The sequence below is a fragment of the Meles meles genome, chromosome 20 (assembly GCF_922984935.1).
Source record: "Meles meles chromosome 20, mMelMel3.1 paternal haplotype, whole genome shotgun sequence".
In the NCBI taxonomy this organism is placed as follows: domain Eukaryota; kingdom Metazoa; phylum Chordata; class Mammalia; order Carnivora; family Mustelidae; genus Meles; species Meles meles.
In genome coordinates, this window is record NC_060085.1 from 1,084,173 (window position 1) to 1,102,318 (window position 18,146).

The window sequence follows — 18,146 nt, forward strand, 5'->3', positions numbered from 1 at the left end:
GCTGACTGAGCCACCCAGGCGCCCCACGTGCGACCCTTTCCGGAGCAGGCGTCCTGGCGGGGGCCAGCTGGAGGCTGTGCATGGGCGGGTCCTGGTCGTCCACACCCGGAGGGGGACTGGGAGCCACGGAGGGCTGGAAGCAGTGAAGGACGCAGTGGGTTTCTCCCCTTGACGGTCACCTGTCCCTGGGGATTTCCCGCCACCGTGGCCTCCCACGCCTTCCCAAGCGCCCAGGGTCGCGATGTTATTCACACCCGCCTGCCTTCCGCCGTCCTCAGCCCGAGGACCTCGGGGTCAGAGCCCAGCCGGACGCAGAATCTGCAACACGTATCTGTAAAGCGGATCCGTGCGAAAGAGTGAATGTGCCCTCCGTTGGGGGGGGGGGTGCAGAAACCTGGATTTCATGCGCCCACCTGGGGTAAGACTCCCCTGATGAAAACAAGAAACGGAGGCGGAGGCAGATGGGAGGCGTCTCCAACAGGGCACCTGGGCAGGCCCTCCCCTCTCTTTTATTTCACTTGGTGGATTTTCCCCTTTTTTATTTAGGGGAAAGTTCTATTAACAGAATCAATCATTTTATTTTCTTAAGATTTTGTTTTTAAGTAATCTCTGCACCCCCGGTGGGGCTTGAACTCATCACCCTGAGATCAAGAGTCATATGCTCCAGTGACTGAGCCACCCAGGCGCCACCAGAGAGCGCCCGTGATTGATTACTTAATACTGTTATCAATAATTATCAATTATTCATAATTATTTTGGAAGTGCAAATTCAGGGGCATTTTTGTACACTCACAGCTGTCACATCTGCGTAACTCCAGAATATTCCGAAGCCAACAAGATACCCCGTCCCCATCAGCAGTCATCCTTCCCCTCCCCCGGCCCCTGCCCCCACGAGCCCCCTTCCCGTCCGTGGAGGAGCCTGGTCTGGACGTGTCACACGCGTGGACTCTCACCCCGTGGGGCCTCCTGTGTCTGGTTCCCTCCCTGAGCGTCGCGGGCTCGGGTCCGTCCCCGGGGCGGCACGTGGGCAACTTGCTCCTGGTTACAGCCGCGTGCCGGCGTGTGTGTGTCGGTTTCGTGTGTCCGGCCGTGGGTGGTGTCCGGCCGTGGGTGGAAGGACGTCTGTGCCTCGTGAACTGAGCAGCTGTGGACACGCATGTGGTGGTTTTCCGTGTGTGTCTGAGCCCCAGGCTTTTGAGTAGGAGTTTTTCGAACGATGTGTGTCCGTTGCCCACGTGTAAAACATGGGGAGACACACCCACAACTGCCCACCGCAGCTGCCGTGTGACCAGCCGGCCACCCCGGGGGGCAGCAGCTGCTGACAGCCGCCGACTCCGTGAGCACAGGAGGGCCCCTCCCAGCCTCCTGCTGTCCTCACCTCAGCCACCCGGCCCCTCACGCGGGGTCTGTGGACACCTGTCATCACCAGGAACGGAAGGGCCGGCCCCCGAGAGTGGCCCGATAAGGTGTGTGAAGTGAAGCTCACCTAGTCTCCATCCACGCTCACGGGCGGGCCTTGGACGTCCACTTAGCAAATATTCACCAAGTGCCCGTTACGTGTCAGACACAGCGCCGGAAGCACCGGTGGACAGCGGACAGATGCCCCGGTGGAAGTGGTGCTCCAGGTGTGGGACAGACAAGAAGAAACAAGGGAAGGAGACAGCATGATCCAAGTGCTGGGTGAGGGCGGGGCAGCGTCTGAGAAGAGGTGGTTCATGCAGTCCTCTGAGGCCGGGGGGGAGTTGAGGGGAGTTGAGCAGTTCTGAAGAAGGTAAAGAGGGGGAAGGGCATTCCAGGCAGCAAGCACAGCCATGCAAAGGCCCTGGGGCAGCACTGGATTGGCAGGTTGGAGGAACGGAGGGGAGGTCCACGCAGCTGGAGCAGGGTAGGCAAGGGGGAGAGAGGGAGGAGGGCAGGGCAGGGAGGGGATGGGGGCAGGTCCTGCAGGGCTCTGGAGACATCTGTGAAGACTTGGGCTTTTCCCCCAGGAGCCCCAGAGGGCTGTAAGCAGAGGGTGGGACGTGAGGCAGGTGCTCATGGGCGCCCTCTGGTGGCCACCGAGAGGATACACATCAGACCGTGGGGGCGTCGGGGGAGGGGGGCAGGAAGGAGACCAGGGCAGAGGGGCCTGCGGCGGGGTCCAGTGGGCCCACGTTGGATGGGCTTTGAAGTTAGAACTCCAGGAGGTTTCGGAACGGAATGGATGTGGTTAGAGACACTCAAGGTCAAGGGTGACCCCAAGGATTTTGGCCTGCACCTGGAAAGATGGAGAGGCCAGTGCCTGACGGGGAGGTGGGACTGGGCAGCCTGGCGGTGGGAAGTGGCACTTCGAGGGTCCGGAGTTGAGGTCCGACTGGCGTGGGACCAGGGAGTGTCGTCGGCACACAAGAGCATGTGAGCGGACAAGGAGCATAAGGAGGGGGGCCTGAGCCCGGGGTGGAGGATATCCGAGGGGGTCAGGGATCCCCGAGGCCACATGACCGGGAAGCGTCCAGAAGGCCGGAGGGGACATCTTCGAGCTGTGCAGAGCACATGGGATGGTGTCCCAGGAGAGACAGGCAGGAGGGGCTGCGTGTGTGGACCCCGAATTCCAGGGACTCTGCCCAAAGGGGCAGAAAAGCCAGGTGGCGCGGAAGGGGGGCAGTGGGACCGGGGTCCAAGGAGCAATGTCTGCGGGCCTGCGGGGCAGAAGCCAGTAAAAAGGGGACAAAGCGAAGCAGGGGGTAGGGGGATGCAACAGGGAGGCCGTCCTTGAGGAAGGGGAGGGGCCTCTGCGCAGGGCGGCCGCAGGGCCAGGACCCCGGGGCAGGGCTCGGCGGGGCAATGCCGGGAATGGCCACCAGATGGCGGGGTCTTCGCCTTTCCCGGCGCGGACTCAGGGAGGGCCCCGGGGAGGGTCTGCGCGCCCCCACCGGAGCCACACCCGCCCTCGGGGCCCTGCAGACCGCGGGGATCTGGGCGTCTGTTCCCCAGGAAAGGGACGCACGACCCTCATCAGCTTCCCAGGGCTCCCGGGGCCGCCGAGTCCTCCTCCCCAAGGGGCTCCCCGGCCCTGCGCCCTCCATCCGGAGCGGGCGGACGCGGGCGTGCGGTACGTGAGCAGACCCGCCGGGCGCGGCTCGGAGGGCGGCGGAGGCAGCGGAGCCCGGGGACCCCCTCGGGACCAGCGCTGTCACGCCCACCAGCAGCCCCGTGGCCAGGGGCGCCCCCAGCTCCCGGAGCCGGAAAGGGGCGGGCGCCGCGTCACCGCGCCTCGGTTGCCGGGTAACGGGGCGGGAAGGAGGGGGGCGCAGCCGCGCGACGCGTGGGTGATGCGGGGCAGCGGCCCCTTCCCCGGGCCTTAGGGAGCGTTGTCTCGTGTCCCAGCCGGTGGGCCTCTCCAGGGTCCCCAGCGGGAGGCTGGGGGACACAGGCACTCGGCCGGCCGGCTGAAGGCCCAGGGTGGGAAAAACCACAGGAGCACAAGAGTCGGGTTTAAAAAAGGGCTTGTTTAATTAAATACAAGGAAGAGGCCAGGCAGGACGGGGGAAGGGGGCGCCCCCTGAAAGCACAAGTCCCTCGGGGGCCCTCCCCCCACCCCCCCTTGAGATGCCACAGCTGTGGCTGGAACCAGGTCCCAGTGACATCCTGCTCCTTGGGGAAGGAGGGGCACAAGTCTCTCCAGGGCCCCACACTGGACGGGGGCCAGGGATGAGTCCCCCGCGTCCCGGGCCCTCAGACCCAGAGCCCACCTCCTGTGGGGAGGCACCAGCCAGGGATGGGACAACCAAGAGGATGTCCATAAGGACACAGGGGAAAATGGGACCCCAGCCTGCCCCCACAGACTAAGGCATCTCATCAACACTGCTAGAGAGGAGGGTTTAGGGTACAAACGGACCAGCCCGGCAAGGATCTGCCCAGAGACCGGGCAAGACGACCCTTCCCAGTCCAGCTCCAAAAGGGCTTCCCTGGCCTCCTCCCCAGGACCCCCAGCACCCATCCCTGGATCCTGCCAGGCTGGGTCTGGTCCACACCGACGCCATCCAAACCCCCAGCCCCCTAAAGGGGAGACAGAAAGGTTCTGGAACACACGCAGGGGCCACAAACCTCCTGCGGCCAACAGCGGGACGCAGGTCCCTCCAGGGTCTTGGGACAGGGAGCCTGGGTGCTCTCCCCTTGTAGGGTGGGGGTCCTCAGTCCCTGTCCAGAACGAAACCCAACCCCAGCTGTGGTGGGAATGCACCAGGAGAGGAACACAGCACTCACCCCTTTCTAGCTAAGTTCAGATCACGCAGACCTTCCCCCCAACACCCACCCCCCCCCAGGACAGCGGACCACCCTCGGGGCCCAGGTCAGGAAAGGGGTTGGTGCCTGAAAAAATATTCTACCCGGTCCAAAAAACGAGCTATCCCATGGGGTGCGGGGGTCAGCCCTCGTGCTCCCCGCCCTCACAGGCAGGACCCCAGCCTCTGGTCCAGAGGCCACGCGACCGGGGCTACCCGCCAGGAAGAAGGGCCAGTGGCAGGACGGGGCCGGCCCCCACACCTCCACCTGCAAGGAGCGGGCGCTTTATGCTCGATGCTGTCGTGGTCCCGAACAGGAGGGACGGACTGATTGTCACACCATGCTGTGGAAGGCCAAAGTCGGGGACTGGACTCTGACAGGAGCAGTCCACACTCACACGCGCACACACCCACCCGGAGGGGGCAGCTCCCCGCCGCCCTCCTTCCCACCAGCAGAGACAGGAAAATAAATAAGGAGGCATTTACCCCAGCCGCGCCACCCCCTCCCCTCCACGTGAGTCAAATGCTCTTTGGAAGAACCCGTTTCTCTCCCTCCCCACCCCAGTCCCAGGAGCAAACCCTAGATCCTACTGCCGCCCCCCTCCCCCGTCCCCTCGCCCCCACTGCCGGGGAGCTGGGTGGCAGGGCAGAACCTGCGGACACCTGAGATTGAGTACCCGGATGGGGGCGGCTGGGGCCACGCCCCAATTCCCTGAACTTCTCCAATGGCTTTCAGAGGGGTGAGGGGCCCCGGGCGCGGTGGGGGCAGGGGTGCCGCGGTAACCCCTGGTTCACCTAAGGCTCTTTGCACACATCATCCCAACCTGGAGAGGGGGCTGGGGAGGGCAGGGTCCAGGCCCCGGTTAGGTGCCCCTTTCCTGGGCCGCTCACCACCCCCCCCCCGCCCTCTCCAAAGCAGGGAGGTGGGGGGGAGGGGAGCGCCCGCCGGCTGCCCCCCAGGGGTTCCTGTGTAACGCGTGGAAGAGCTACCCGCCCCGGCTATTTACAGACGCCGCCCAGCCGCCCTCCCGGGGACCACCCGCGCCGGCCGACGGCGGGCCCGGCTGCGGACAGCCGGCGTTTTGCTGGTGCTCCGCGCCCAGGCCCAGCAAGGGTGCGGCAGGGCGGGCTGGAGAGGGCCCTACAGGCCGGAGGGGGCCGGGCTGGGCGCGGGGCTGGGCGCGGGGCTGCCGGCCAGGCTGCAGGGCAGCGAGTCGCTGGGCGAGGCGCTGCGGGCGCCCGGGCGCCGGAGCAGTTCCGGGCGGAAGCCGGGGTGGCGGCGCGCGTGCTTGGTCAGGTGGTCGCTGCGGGTGAAGCGCTTGGAGCAGAGCGGGCAGGGGAAGCGCTTCTCGCCGGTGTGCGTCCGGTGGTGGCGGGCCAGCTCGTCGGAGCGCGCGAACTTCTTGTCGCAGCCCGGCCAGTCGCAGGCAAAGGGCCGTTCGCCTGTGGGGGGGGGGGGGGGCAGAGGTCAGACGGCGGCGGTCAGCGCGGGGGCGGGGGTCGCGGCGGGCCCCACGCGGTCCGGACCCCCGCACCCCCGCCCCGCCGCAGCCGCCCGCAGGGTCTAAACCCCCAGTCATGTCACCAAGCCCCTAAGGAACTCTGCTCCCTCTGCTCCCCAGGACCCCGTAGTGATTCCACCGCAGTTTCGGGGCGCGAAGCAGAACCGGAGGCCGAGCTGGGCCAGGCCCGCCCCACTCACCGCACCGCCCGGGCACAGGTCTGCGCCCGCCCCAGGGCACGCGGGGCTCGGCAGGGGCTGCTCCCCCCGCCACCCCCGCCAGTGGGTCCCGCCCCACCTCCGCTCTCCGGGGGCGGGGGGGCCGTCCCAGAGGCTCCCAGGTGCTCGCGACCCCCGTAACCCTCTCCTTTCGAAAATGACCACCGGGGCGCCAAGTCGGGGGGTGAGGGGATGGCGTCTGGGACGACTCCCATGCCCGGTCCACCCACTGACCCTTGTGGCCTCTCAAGAGGTAGAGGGCCATGTGGAGGGACCGCAGGGCCACCTGCAGCAGCCCCAGAGCCCAGGGTGGGGAAAGGCACAAGGCCCCGGCAGAGAAGGCCCCTGGCAAGTCACAGCGCTGCCGGGAAGGGGAGGGCTTGGAGGCGGTGGCTACCGGCCTTACCCCGCCCCCGCGGAACCGACTTGGGGAAGGGAGGGGAGGGGAAGGGAGGCGAGGGGAGGCGAGGGGCGGGCCGCCACCGAGCAACTTCCTCCGCAGACCCCTCCCACCTCCCAGGCTGGCCTCGCCCATCCTGCCCCGACCCGCCGCCGCCAACCCCAAGCGCCTGTGGCCACCCACCCTCCGGTCTGGGGTGTCGGCCCCCCATCGGCTCAGCCCGATCCCCAGCGAGCGTTGTCAGCATCTCCCCACCCCACGGGGGAGTCCCCAGGGCCCCACCTTTAGACGGGGTCCCCCCTGGACACCCGCCACGCCCCAGGCCAGGGGCCCTGCGGGACCGGAGCTTGCGGCCCTGCCCGGTACCTGGAGGCCGGACTCCCCAGCGCTCGTTTCGTTCAGGAGTTCTGGAGGGTGTGCGTGGCGCTGGTGCGGACAGAATCTGGGCCCGAGAGCCGCGCCGCCCGCACCCCTGCGACACCCTTGGAGGCACGGGACGGAGCTCCCGGTGCAAAGGCAGAGGCTGGACTCCGGCCGCCGCGGCGGGGTCAGGCCCAGGCTGGGCGCTGGTGACTCAGTCAGGGAACACGCCAGAAGGGGGTGCCTGGCCGGGGTCTGAGAAAGGCCCCACACAGGGCAGATGGTGGCCGAGGGCAGAGGAAACGGGGAGCGGGCAAGAAGGACAACGGGATAGACGCGCGGCTGTGGGGGGGAGCAGGGCTGGATTCTCAGCGTGTGCCAGGGACATCCCAGCTCTGAAAGCGAAGGGACTGTCCTTCGGTGACGGGCGGGGGGAGGTAGGAGACAGGACAGGCAGGGGGGGGGGGGCCGCTGCCATCACCCATGGCGCAGGGGAGAACTAAGCCCTCCCCTCCCCCACCCCTTCTTCCAGGCCGCCCCCAAGACCAAAGGAGGCGGCGGGGTCCAGCAAGTACCCCCATGAAGATTTGTGGAGTTCTCCCAGCAGCGGCAGGGCACGCCCCAGGAGGCGGTGAATCCAGGTGTGCCAGTCACCGACCCCGGGGGGAAGGGGGGGCCGTTCTGCATCTGTACCCAAGACCTCGAGGACTGCAAACTTCTGGGGCTGCACCCCTCCCCGGGACGATCCCAAAGGCAGGGGCAGGGACCTCCGCAGGGCCATCCTCTACAGGGCCAGGGAGCTCCAAACAGCCCGGGAAGGACCCCGGCCCCACCCGGACGGTGGAGTGCTGGGACCGGACAGTCCCCCAGGGCTGCGGGCTGCGGGAGGGGAGTCCGGCTGCGGGGGCGGGGCTGCCGGCTCCAGGCCAGTCCCGGTGCCCGGGGGAGCGCGGCCCCTCCGAGGGGCGCGCCGTGCTGTCGCCATCTTGCAGGGCGCAGGCGGGGAGAGCAGGAGGGAAGGGGGGGCCATCCCGCGGCTGGCGCGCCCCGCGTTGGCTCACTTCCCCATTTCGGGCGGGCGGCGGGACTGGCACCCGCCTCCCCGCCTCCCCGCCTCCCCGCCTCCCCGCAGTTCCACTTTGCAACGAGCAGGTTGCACGAGCCGTGCCAGCGCGCACTGGGGCAGGACGCGTGCAGCCGCCGGGAACACAGCTGCCGCACGTAGCTCGGTGGCGGCGGGGACATCCGCAGCCCAGCCGGCCTGGCTCACGTGGTCCCCGCTCCCGCGAGGGCGGGGGCGGCAGGGCTGGGGTCGACTTGCGGGCTGGACGCCTGCCAGCCCCGCCCCACGCCCAGTTGCTGGGGCGCTCACGTGCACACGTGGGCGGCGGGGACCCGGTGCGCAGGCTTCCCGCCCCCACAACCACGGGCGAATGCCTGCAGGATACCAGGCCCTGTCACCCTCCCACAGTCCACTAGCCAGGGCGGGGAGGGGGGTGCGCTCAGGAGACTCAGAGCCAGCGGGCCACAGGGGCCACCGCCGGCTGCCCCAGAGCAGACTGGAACCTGGGCTGGAGGAGATGCGGTGGGCGGGGCCCTGTGGACACGACCTTTTGACTTGGGCTGGGCTGGGGTGACCTGGGGACAGCTGGAGTCACCACAGTGCCATGCTGGCTCGGAAAAAAATGGAGGCCCAGAGTCCTGGAGACCTGATGAAGAGGGGAACGGGAAGGTGGTACCAGAGCCAAGCAGCACGGCTTGGCCTGCCTGGCCTTCCCGGACCGGGCCAGGACCCGGCTCCTACAGCTAACCTTCGCCATGCCCTCCTGAAGTCATTCCTCGGGCAGGGAGGGAGCTGTGTCCAGCAGCTAACCCTGCACAAATGCCCACTACCCAGCACACGCAGGGGGGATGGGCCAGGTGAGAGAATTTCTGGAGAGCTCCAGAGGGCTGGGGCAGCAGGCGGCTTCCTGAAGCCCCCCCCCATTCCAGAAAGAACCCAAAGAACAGTTGTGGGGGTACAGCAGAAGGGGGGAGCCGATGGGGAGGTCTGGAGAGCAGGGCCTGGGGTCCGCCTCCAGCAAGCTCCTAGGATGGCCGCAGAGTCCCCCTGCGTAATCTCCTCACCCAATGTGGGGCACGAACTCAAACCCTGAGATCGAGTCACATGCCCCAATGAGCCACCGGCCAGGCGTCCGCTGGGCCCTGCCCCCCAAACACAAGGCTTACCACCTACCCGCCCCCACATCCCCACTCCTCCTGTAGGTTTCCCCTTTCAATCGCTGTGTTCTTGCCACCAAAGGCGAGACAGGCCATCTCCATCCCTGGCCTGCTTGGTAACTGGCAGGAAATCTCATCGGTAACCCCTTCAGAATATCTCAATACCCCACACTGGCTGTACCGAGCTCTTGCCTGGACTGGTGCAGTAGCCCATCAGCTTGGGGCTGAGCCACTTAGTCTGTGCGCTGCCCTTCAACTCCCAGAACTCCTCCCTGACCCAAGATCAAAGCTGAAAGGGTTTACCTTGACCCCTCACCCTCCCTCGACTTCTTCAATCCTCAGCACCGTGTTCTGGCTGCCTAGACTCTCCCCGTCACTCTGCCCCTTCTCCGCGTACCATCACACCTAAGATCGGCCTCTCCTTACCCCGGGTGCACTCCGCTGTCCCCTTTCTCGGCTCCTCTGTCCTTGTGCCTAGCATCTCCCAGGTGTGAGACCTGCCCCTTCACCTGACTGCCAAGTGGAGGGCACAGGCCTGGCCCGCTGTGGGCACTCCATGCATCTGTGTGGAGCCTCGGGGCCAGCTCAGGCTGCAGCAGCGGCGGACGGGGTGTTCACCATCTCGTCCCCCCCCCCCCCCCACCGAGGCGCTGCGGCCACTGCAGCCCGCACCCCGCCTTCCTCCCTGCAGACCCACACTGCGCGGTCGCCTCCCACCCAGACGGGCCTCTTTGTGCCTGGGGGGGTGAGCAGTAACAGCTCCCACAGCCTCCACCCCAGCATGTGTGGTCGGGGAGCCCCACTGTTCTGGGACGGCACTGGGCGAAGGTTCGAGTCAAGGCGGCCCCCGTCGGAGGGAGGCCAGCTCCTCGCACTGGTATCACGTACCAGCTCCCGGGCCATCTGGGCGACCTTTATCAGGGAGCCTGGGTGGGGGGTGGTTATCGCCCCCTGCAATGTTGGGGGCCCTCCCCCAGTCCCCAGTTCCAGCTGCTGTCTGCTTGTGTGGAGGAGGGAGCCAGGGGGAGGTGCCCGGCCACTTCCCCCACCGCAAGCCGCCAGTCTCCCCGCCAGTCTCCCGGCCAGTCTCCCTGCCAGTCTCCCCGCCAGTCTCCAGAGCCCCACCTGTCGTCAAAGGCACTCTGCCCCGGGGAGGTGCGTGGGGGACAGGGTCTGCTGTCCACTCGGCCCCTGGAGGATGGTGGCCACTTCCCCTCTGGGCCTCACTGTCCCCATCTGCCTCTCCCCGGGGGGCCTTTTCGGCCAAGAATACCAGCACCCCACCCTGCCCCCTCCTTGGGCTACTCAAAAAAACTAGGGTTCACCCCCGCCACCTCTGACTCTCCTCGTCCAGGGGCTTCTCACCTGCACCCCGTCTGTGGGCTGGCCCACCCCTCTCTCGCTCCCAGGCGGGCAGCCTGCCCTCCTCAACCCCTCTCCGGGGACCCTAATCCCAGCTCCGTAAACGGATTTTCCTCTGCAAAGCCGGGCCTGCCTTCCTGTCCACCCCTCCACCCCCTGCCCTTGGGATTAAATGGAACCCTTCAACTGCCCTGACCCTCCCACCTCACACCTCCGCCTCAGCCTCCCAACTCCTGCCCCAGGGCCCCTGGGGTGTCAGGGTGTCAGGGCACAAGGATGGGGAGGGCCCCACAGAACCGCATGTGCTCGCCGCTCACCAACCGTTCCTGACCTGAGACAGGGTTTTAGAGTAAAACAGGGTCTCACCTGGGGCTGATCCTGCAACTACCCCAGGGGACACGAGTTTCTGGGTGCATCCAGGGATCCCGCTGAGACCCCCCAGGGTGCCCTGGACAACCACAGAGAGTGGCGTCCCCAGTGCCCTGGGGATCCAACCTTGGCCTAGAAGCTCCACTCCCGGGGCTGAGCTCCCTCTTGCTGGGGGGGAGCCCGAGAGTCCAGCAGGAGCAGAGCTCGCGCCCGCTTGGAGCCGGGGACTCTGGGACAGGGGAGCAGTGGGGATATGGAGGTTGGGAGAGCAGGAGCAGACAGCCAGCCTCTCCTCCCGCCCCCGCCCCATCTCGCCTCTCACTCTCCGTATCCATAGCAACGGCGTCAACTTCTCCTGAAGCTTCCAAAGTCCTTCCCCACCCCACGTAGGAGAGCTCTATGCCGGGGCTGCAGGCCAGACCCAGGGGACCACAGGACAGCCCTGCCCCTGCCACTGGGTGGCCCTCCGCGGCCTCCCCTGCCAAGCGGAGCAGGGACACCGGACTCTGGCCAGGCTCCTGCCCGGGCCCTCAGTCTGCTCCTCTGTGGAATGGAGCTGGACCCGGACTGGGATTCTCCTTACAGAGAGAAAGAGTGATCCTCCGCACGGCAGGAGAGGGCAGGCTTTTCTCCTGGGGGGGCGGGGGGCCGCTGACTTCTAGTTACTGCTCCTTATCACATGGGTCCCCAGGCCCACTCCCGGCCACAGGCAACACCAAGCTACCTGGGGACACCGAGGGCATGACTTCCCCTCCCCCAAGCCTGGCAAAACAGCAGCCCCCCTCTACTAGGAGCGGAAAAAGCTAACAAGCCCTTGTGCAACCACGAAGCCCGGGTTCTGGGGCGGGGGGGGGGGGGGGGAAACTCCCTGAATGAGCAGTCTCGGGCACACAGGTGTCGGAAACCCTCGGGAAACAGAACAGCAAGGGTCCCCGAGTCAGGCTTTCCCAACCTCAGGAGCAGACAGTGTGCCCAGGAGCTGTGCCCTCTGGGCTCCCACGCTGCGTTATAAGGAGGACTTTGAGATGGGACCGCTCCCATGGGGGCTAAGGATCCATGAGGGCTGGCGCCCTGCCCGCCCCCCACCTACTACTACTCACCCCTCCACTGGGACACTCCCCCCACCCCGGCTGGGCCTCGTGATCCTACAGTTCTCATTTAAAACAAGGACAGCAATACTGACATCCTGGCCCAGCAAGGAGTCCCCCAACTTAGAGGCGACCACCACTGCTTGGGGCCTCTGAGCCTCTGGCCGAAGGACTCCAAGCAATCCTGAAGTTGTCTCTTGGGACCGGTGCTGGGAGGTGGCCTGGCCACCGCCTCCCACTGACCCAGAAGTTGGACAGGACCCAGAAAAGGAAATAAATCAAAAAAAAAAGGAAATAAATCAAATCAGTACCCTGGGTTTGGGGGTGGGGGGGTTCCAAAAGGCTCTCGGCGCCTCCCCATCCAACAGCAGGACAGGGGTAGGAGCGCAAGAGTGGGAGAAACGGGGCCCCTCTCTGGAGAGTCTCTCCGCCTCAGCACCCCGGCTGCCCAGACAGGCCAATTCACTTAGGATGAGCCAGGGCCCTCCTCAGACCCCAGCTCCACCACCAGAGAGGAATGTCCCCTCTGGTCCCCAAAGAGGCACCTCTCCATCTTCAGGGACCCCCAGACCTCACTGCGTCAATGTGTGGGTAACACCCAGCGGCCACTCGGGGAAGTGGGGTGGTTCCAGGAGGAAATGCAGACCCCGCCCGTCAGCCCGGTGGCCCTGGTATTGTCCTGTGCTCCCAAGCGGGGCAGAGCCTCTAGGTCCCCATAGGCAGGGATGGACACTGCGGGGGAGACGGGGAGCGCCAAAAGCAGGGAGGAGGGCACCGGGCATCTGAGGTCCCACAAGGAGCCTGGGGCTGCCCGCACCCTAGCCCCAGCACATCACAGGGCCAGCCCTGCTTTCCCGCGCCCTCTCCACAAGGGGAGTGTGTCCGGACCCTGAGAAGGCGGAATTCCACGCGCCCTGAACACAAGCGAAAACAATGAACCCCTGGAGAGATGACGGACTAGAGAGAGGCAGAGCCGTTATCCAAGTGCGTCCTCACGCCAGTACCCAGCTGCCCCCCTTCCCCGAGGGCAGGAAAACCCCCCTCAATACTCAAGCCCAAGCCCAAGCCAGCTTCCAACACCCACCTTCCCCGACCCCCAACCCAAACTCCCAGCTTGGACAACAGCATTCTCGGGGTGGAGGGTGGGGGACCTCAGAGGGACAAGGGAGGGGGTGAAAGGGTGATGACTGTGACCCTCCCTCAGATTCTCCGAGCCGTCCCCTCACCCCCAGCTGGGCAGCGAGAGGTGACAAGTGTCACTGGCCCCTCACCCCATCCCTGCCACCTATCACGTGAGGACCTGACGCCCTCGAGGGTCCCCCTCTCAAATCCGCCTCCCACTCCCGAATCCAGACGCAGGCCTCAACCCGCGCTCTCAAAAACCCCCTCCGCCTTATCAAAACTCACGAGGGGGGAAAAAAACGTGTGGGCGCCCCCCCACCCCGGCCCCTACGCCAGCCGCTCTGCTGCCTCTGGGGTGATTCGTCGCTGCCACCTCCCTCTCTACAGGTAGGGAAACTGAGGCAAGGGACGGGAAGACGGGACAGTCAGAGCGGCGAGCTCCAACCAGGGCATCCACTCCCCCGACACGAACGCGACAGGAAACAGAAAAACCGGGCCGACGGGGGAGGGGACGGCCCAGGAGCCCCGATTCCGCCCACGGACCCCGTCGCGCCGCGCGCCCCGCGAGCCCCTGCAGCGGCCACGCTCTCGCCCGCCAACCGCGCGCCGCCCGACCGCGTGGCCGCCACGCCCCCTGCGCGCGCCCCACCCACCGAGGCCCCGCCCTCCCGGCCGGCGCGGCGGCGGCGGCGGCGGCGGCCCGGGCGCGCCCCCCTCCCCGCCCCCCACGCGCCACGCAGTTTTGGGGTCCCGGAGGGGGAAGGGGCGCAGGGGACCGGGCGCGCAGGCCAGGAGGACGGGGCTCACCTGTGTGCGTCCGCAGGTGCGACTTGAGGTGTGAGGACTTGTAGTACGCCTTGGCGCAGCCTGGGAAGGGACAGCGGTGGCTCTTGGCGGCGGCGGGCGCGGCGCCGGGGGCGCGGCCAGAGGACGGGGACGAGGCGGCCGAGGAGGAGGAGGCGGGCGAGGCGCCCCCCGGGGCGGCGCCGGGCCCGCTGCGCAGGTCGGCCAGGATGCTGGCGGCCAGCAGGTGGGGCGCGGCGGCGGTGGCGGCGGCGGGGCCCGGGCCGGAGGCGGCGGGGGGCGGCGGTGGCGGGCCCGGGGGCCCGGGCGGGGCGGCCTCGCGGCGCGGCGCGCGCACCTCCAAGCCGGCGGCGGGGCCCGCGCCCTCGGGGCCCGGCCGCCCGCGGTGCACCACGGCGCCCGAGGAGATGGCCATGAGCACGTCGGCCGCGAAGTAATCCACGCACGCCACGGCCGCCGACATGCCGGGCAAGGGCGCGCGGCGCGGGCCGAGCGGGCTGAAAGGAGGCGGCGGGAGCGGTGCCCGTCCGGCCGGCGGCGGCTGCTCGAGTGCGGGAGGCGGAGGAGGAGGAGGAGGAGGAGGAGGCGGAGGCCGGCGCGCGCCGCCGCCGCCGCCGCCCGCGCTCGGCCCGCCCCGCCCCGCCTGACGCGCCCTGACGCACCGGAGCCCGCGGGGGCGGCCGCGGCCCGCCCCGCCCGGAGGACGCCCCCTCGGGGCGCGCGGCCACGCCCCCCGCCCGGCGCGCCCTCCGCCGCCCTGCCCGCCGCGCGCGGCCGCCGGGGGCGGGGTCTGGGCCGCAGGAGCCGCCCCCGGCGCGCCCACTCCGGCCCCGGAGCTCGGCCCCGCCGGCTTCCCGAAACCCGCCCTCCCCACGCGGGGCCCCCAGCCCGAGACCCCGCCTCCGGTCCCTGCGGCGCGCGCCCCCTTGCCCTTCTCGGAGTACCCCCGCCTCACCTCGCCAAGCTCCGCCCTTCCCCCGTACGATCCTCCCTCGCGGGAGCGCCCCGCCCCACCTCGGCACGCCCCTCCCTCCCTCCCCGGGCGGCCCCACCCCCGCCCGGCGCAGCCCGCCCTCCTCGGCGCGCGCCCCGCCCCTTCGCGGGCGCGCCCACCCCACGCCGGGGCGCGCGGCCGGCGGGAGCCCGCCCCTTCCCCGGACGCTTCCACCCTGGCCCCGGGCGCGCCCCCGTTCTCGATGGGGGAGGGCTTCGCTCCCCACGTGGCCCGGTGGGGGTGCGGAAGCGGCCAGCCCCGCCCCCCGGCCACGTGCGCGACCCTTCCCCCTCTCCTTTACCCCGACCTGGGCCCTGGCGGACCGCGCTCCCCTCCGTCGCCTCGCGTTTCCCGGAGCCCCGTGGCCGGGCACGGGACGAGTGGGGCGCCCCGCCCAGCCGGGTCGGGCGAACGAGCATTCGCTTCTCCTTCTGCGCCCCCCTCGGGAGTCACTTGTGCGCACCCCACGAGGGGTGGGGAGGGCCGGTGTGGGCTGGCGGAGGAGCGGGGTCTGGGGGTCGGAAGGGGAGCCGGGTGGGGTTGCAAAGAGCTGGGCGAGGCAGAGCGTCCGGCGCTGCCGATACGCGGGGTTGGAACCTCGCTCCCCGCCGCTGGGCAGGGATCCCTGGGATTGGGGCTGGGAAAAGTGGGGCCTGTGGAAGCCCTGAGGACGTCCGGGCCAGGTAGTTCAATCGGGAGGGCGCCGATGGCCGGGGTCAGCCAAGCCGGCAGTCCGAGGCCGGGGTCACTCGGAAGTGGGACAACAGGGTGGCCCTCTCCGCGGCGACCACGGCCCCGCCCCTTCCTAAGCTGGCTGTGGGGGCCCAGCGATGGCCAGGGCGGCCTCCTGGGGGCACAGCTGCTGCTGCCTGCGCGTGGACAGCGGCGCGGACCCTGGCCCCGTCCTCGGCTCTCTCCATTCCGCCGCCTCGCTAGCGACTGTCTGCTCGCGTCCGGGCCCCACCCCCACCCCGCACGTGGCTGTATGAGGACAGCCGGAGACACAGTGTTGACTGAAGGCTGCCCAGGCGAAGGACGACCCTTTGACGGGCCGAGGACCATCCAGGGGGGCACTTGGCGAGCACTGCAGTCATCATTCCTGTGGGCCGGGCACCCCCGTGCCTTCGAAGGTCTAGGTGAGCCGCCTGGGCCAGTCTACAGCCCCCCCCCCCCCGCCCCCCCACCTCCGCTGCCCGGTCACACAGAAGAAGCTCTCCCAAGTTCAGACAAGGCAGGCAGCCCCTGGAGGCTGGCCCTGACCCCAGCTGACACCAGGCACGGAGGCAAGCAGTCGGACGAGAAAGAGGCCAGGACCCGTGTGTTGCTGCCAGGAATGTTTATTGTGCCCAGAGGAGCGCCCAGCAACGTGCCCTCAAGGAGCTCAAGGTCTAGGGCAGGGCAGCTGGGAGTCAGGAAAGGGCATGGGTGGGTAGGCACAGGACCGCCCAATGGAGGAAGGTGGGGTGGGGGGATGCGTGCCACAGGCAGCCACACAGGGGCCTCCAGCCAACATGGCAGGGGGCGGCACTCAGGGCCACTGCAGGGACCTGGGGCGACAAGGTCGGGACTGCCGCCCCAGCAGTCCCCAGCAGGCTGCGTGGCCCCACACGACATGCCTCCCTGCGGACCGGTGGGCTTTGCTGGGGCCACACTGGCTGCTCTGCAGGCAGGAGTCCCTGGACCGGGGCCTGTGTTCCACCCACGGGCCGCGTGTGCCCGCACCCTGAGCAGCCGGCGTGTGCACAAGCCCAGTGATCCCCTCCGCACTCGGACTCCACGCTCACCTCCTCTTTTTGTTACACGAAGACCCTTCGAGCTGTCGCCCCCATTTCACAGATGAGGAAATCAGGACCGGCAGAGGCCAGAGACACGGGCAAAGCTGAGACCGCACAGGGTTTGGGGGAAGTGTGGAGGCGGTGCGAGCACGGTGGCAGCCAGTCCCTCTGCTCTTCCCATCTCTACCCTGCTCTGACGGCACTCACGGGGTCAGGAGGGCGCTCACTGGCTGCTAGACCAGGGCAGGGCAGGGTGAGCCACTGGCCCTAGAGGGGAGGCAGGCCTGGGGGCACAGGTGAGCAGAGCATTACAAGCGGAGGCCTGCGCAGCAGGGATGCCCCAGGCCCGTGTACCCACCAGGAAGACGCCCCAAACAAGGTCAGGCTCAGAACCAAGGCTGCAGTGTGTGCGTGTGTGTGTGGACATACATACGTGTGTATACATACGCGTGCTGGGACGGCCCTTTTTTAAGACAGTAAAGACTTTACATTTGGTTTTAATAATTTTAATAATAGGGCGCCTGGATGGCTCTGTGGGTTGAGCCTCTGCCTTCCCTCAGGTCATGATCTCAGGGTCCTGGGATCGAGCCCCGCATCGGGCTCTCTGCTCAGCAGGGAGCCTGCTTCCCCCTCTCTCTCTGCCTGCCTCTCTGCCTACTTGTGATCTCTGTCTGTCAAATAAATAAATAAAATCTTTTTAAAAAAAATAATAATAATTTTAATAATACTTTATATACCAGTCAATTTTTTGAAGCCATGCGTATTTACTCCTTTTATTTTTTAAATTTTTAAAAAAGATTTTATTTATTTATTTATTTGTCAGAGAGAGAGAGCATGAGCGCACGAGCCCGCAGAGAGAGGGGGGGAAGCAGGCTCCCCGCGGAGCAGAGAGCCCGATGTGGGGCTCGATCCCAGGACTCTGGGATCATGACCTGAGCCGAAGGCAGAGGCTTTAACCCACTGAGCCCCCCAGACGCCCCAAGGCATCCCCCTTTTGTTCTTTTTATTTTAAAAACAAAATTTTAGGGGCGCCTGGGGGGCTCAGTGGGTTAAAGCCTCTGCCTCCAGCTCACGTCATGATCTCAGGGTCCTGGGATCGAGCCCCACATCGGACTCTCTGCTCAGCGGGGAGCCTGCTTTCCCCTCTCTCTTTCTGCCTACCTCTCTGCCTACTTGTGATCTCTCAAATAAATACATAAAATCTTTAAAAAAATTTTTTTCAAAGATTTTATTTATTTATTTGACAGAGAGAGACACAGCTAGAGAGGGAACACAAGGAGGGGGAGTAGGAGAGGGAGAAGCAGACCCCCCACCCCGCCGAGCAGGGAGCCCGATGCGGGGTTGGATCCCAGGACCCCAGGATCATGACCGGAGCCAAAGGCAGACCTCAACAGCTGATCCAGCGAGGCGCCTCCTTTTGTTCTTTTTAAATGTCAGCAGGTGTCAAGCACTGTAATTATAGGTCATGCATCCTATCTTTCTTATGCTTTTCTATACGAAAAATTATTTTTTTAAAGATTTTATTTATTTGACAGAGATCACAAGTAGGCAGAGAGGCAGAAAGAGAGAGAGGAGGAAGCAGGCTCCCTGCTGAGCAGAGAGCCCGATGTGGGGCTCAATCCCAGGACCCTGAGATCATGACGTGAGCCGGAGGCAGAGGCTTTAACCCA

At 66.8% G+C, this 18,146-nt stretch overlaps 1 protein-coding gene across 2 annotated transcripts; it reads right to left on the minus strand.

Annotated features, from left to right (window-relative positions):
* Positions 1-3,468: 3,468 nt before the first annotated feature.
* KLF16 (Kruppel like factor 16) lies at positions 3,469-14,375 on the minus strand. 2 transcript variants are annotated; one of them, XM_045992086.1, is made up of 2 exons: positions 13,711-14,375; positions 3,469-5,705 (listed from the first exon to the last, which is right to left on the minus strand). In XM_045992086.1, the coding sequence occupies exons 1-2, from the start codon at positions 14,168-14,170 to the stop codon at positions 5,404-5,406; spliced, it is 762 nt and encodes a 253-aa protein (XP_045848042.1). In that variant the 5' UTR covers positions 14,171-14,375; the 3' UTR covers positions 3,469-5,403. The 2 variants fall into 2 exon arrangements, with proteins under 2 accessions (XP_045848042.1, XP_045848043.1); XM_045992087.1 differs by lacking the exon at positions 13,711-14,375 and adding an exon at positions 10,691-11,187.
* Between the last annotated feature and the right edge of the window lie 3,771 nt (positions 14,376-18,146).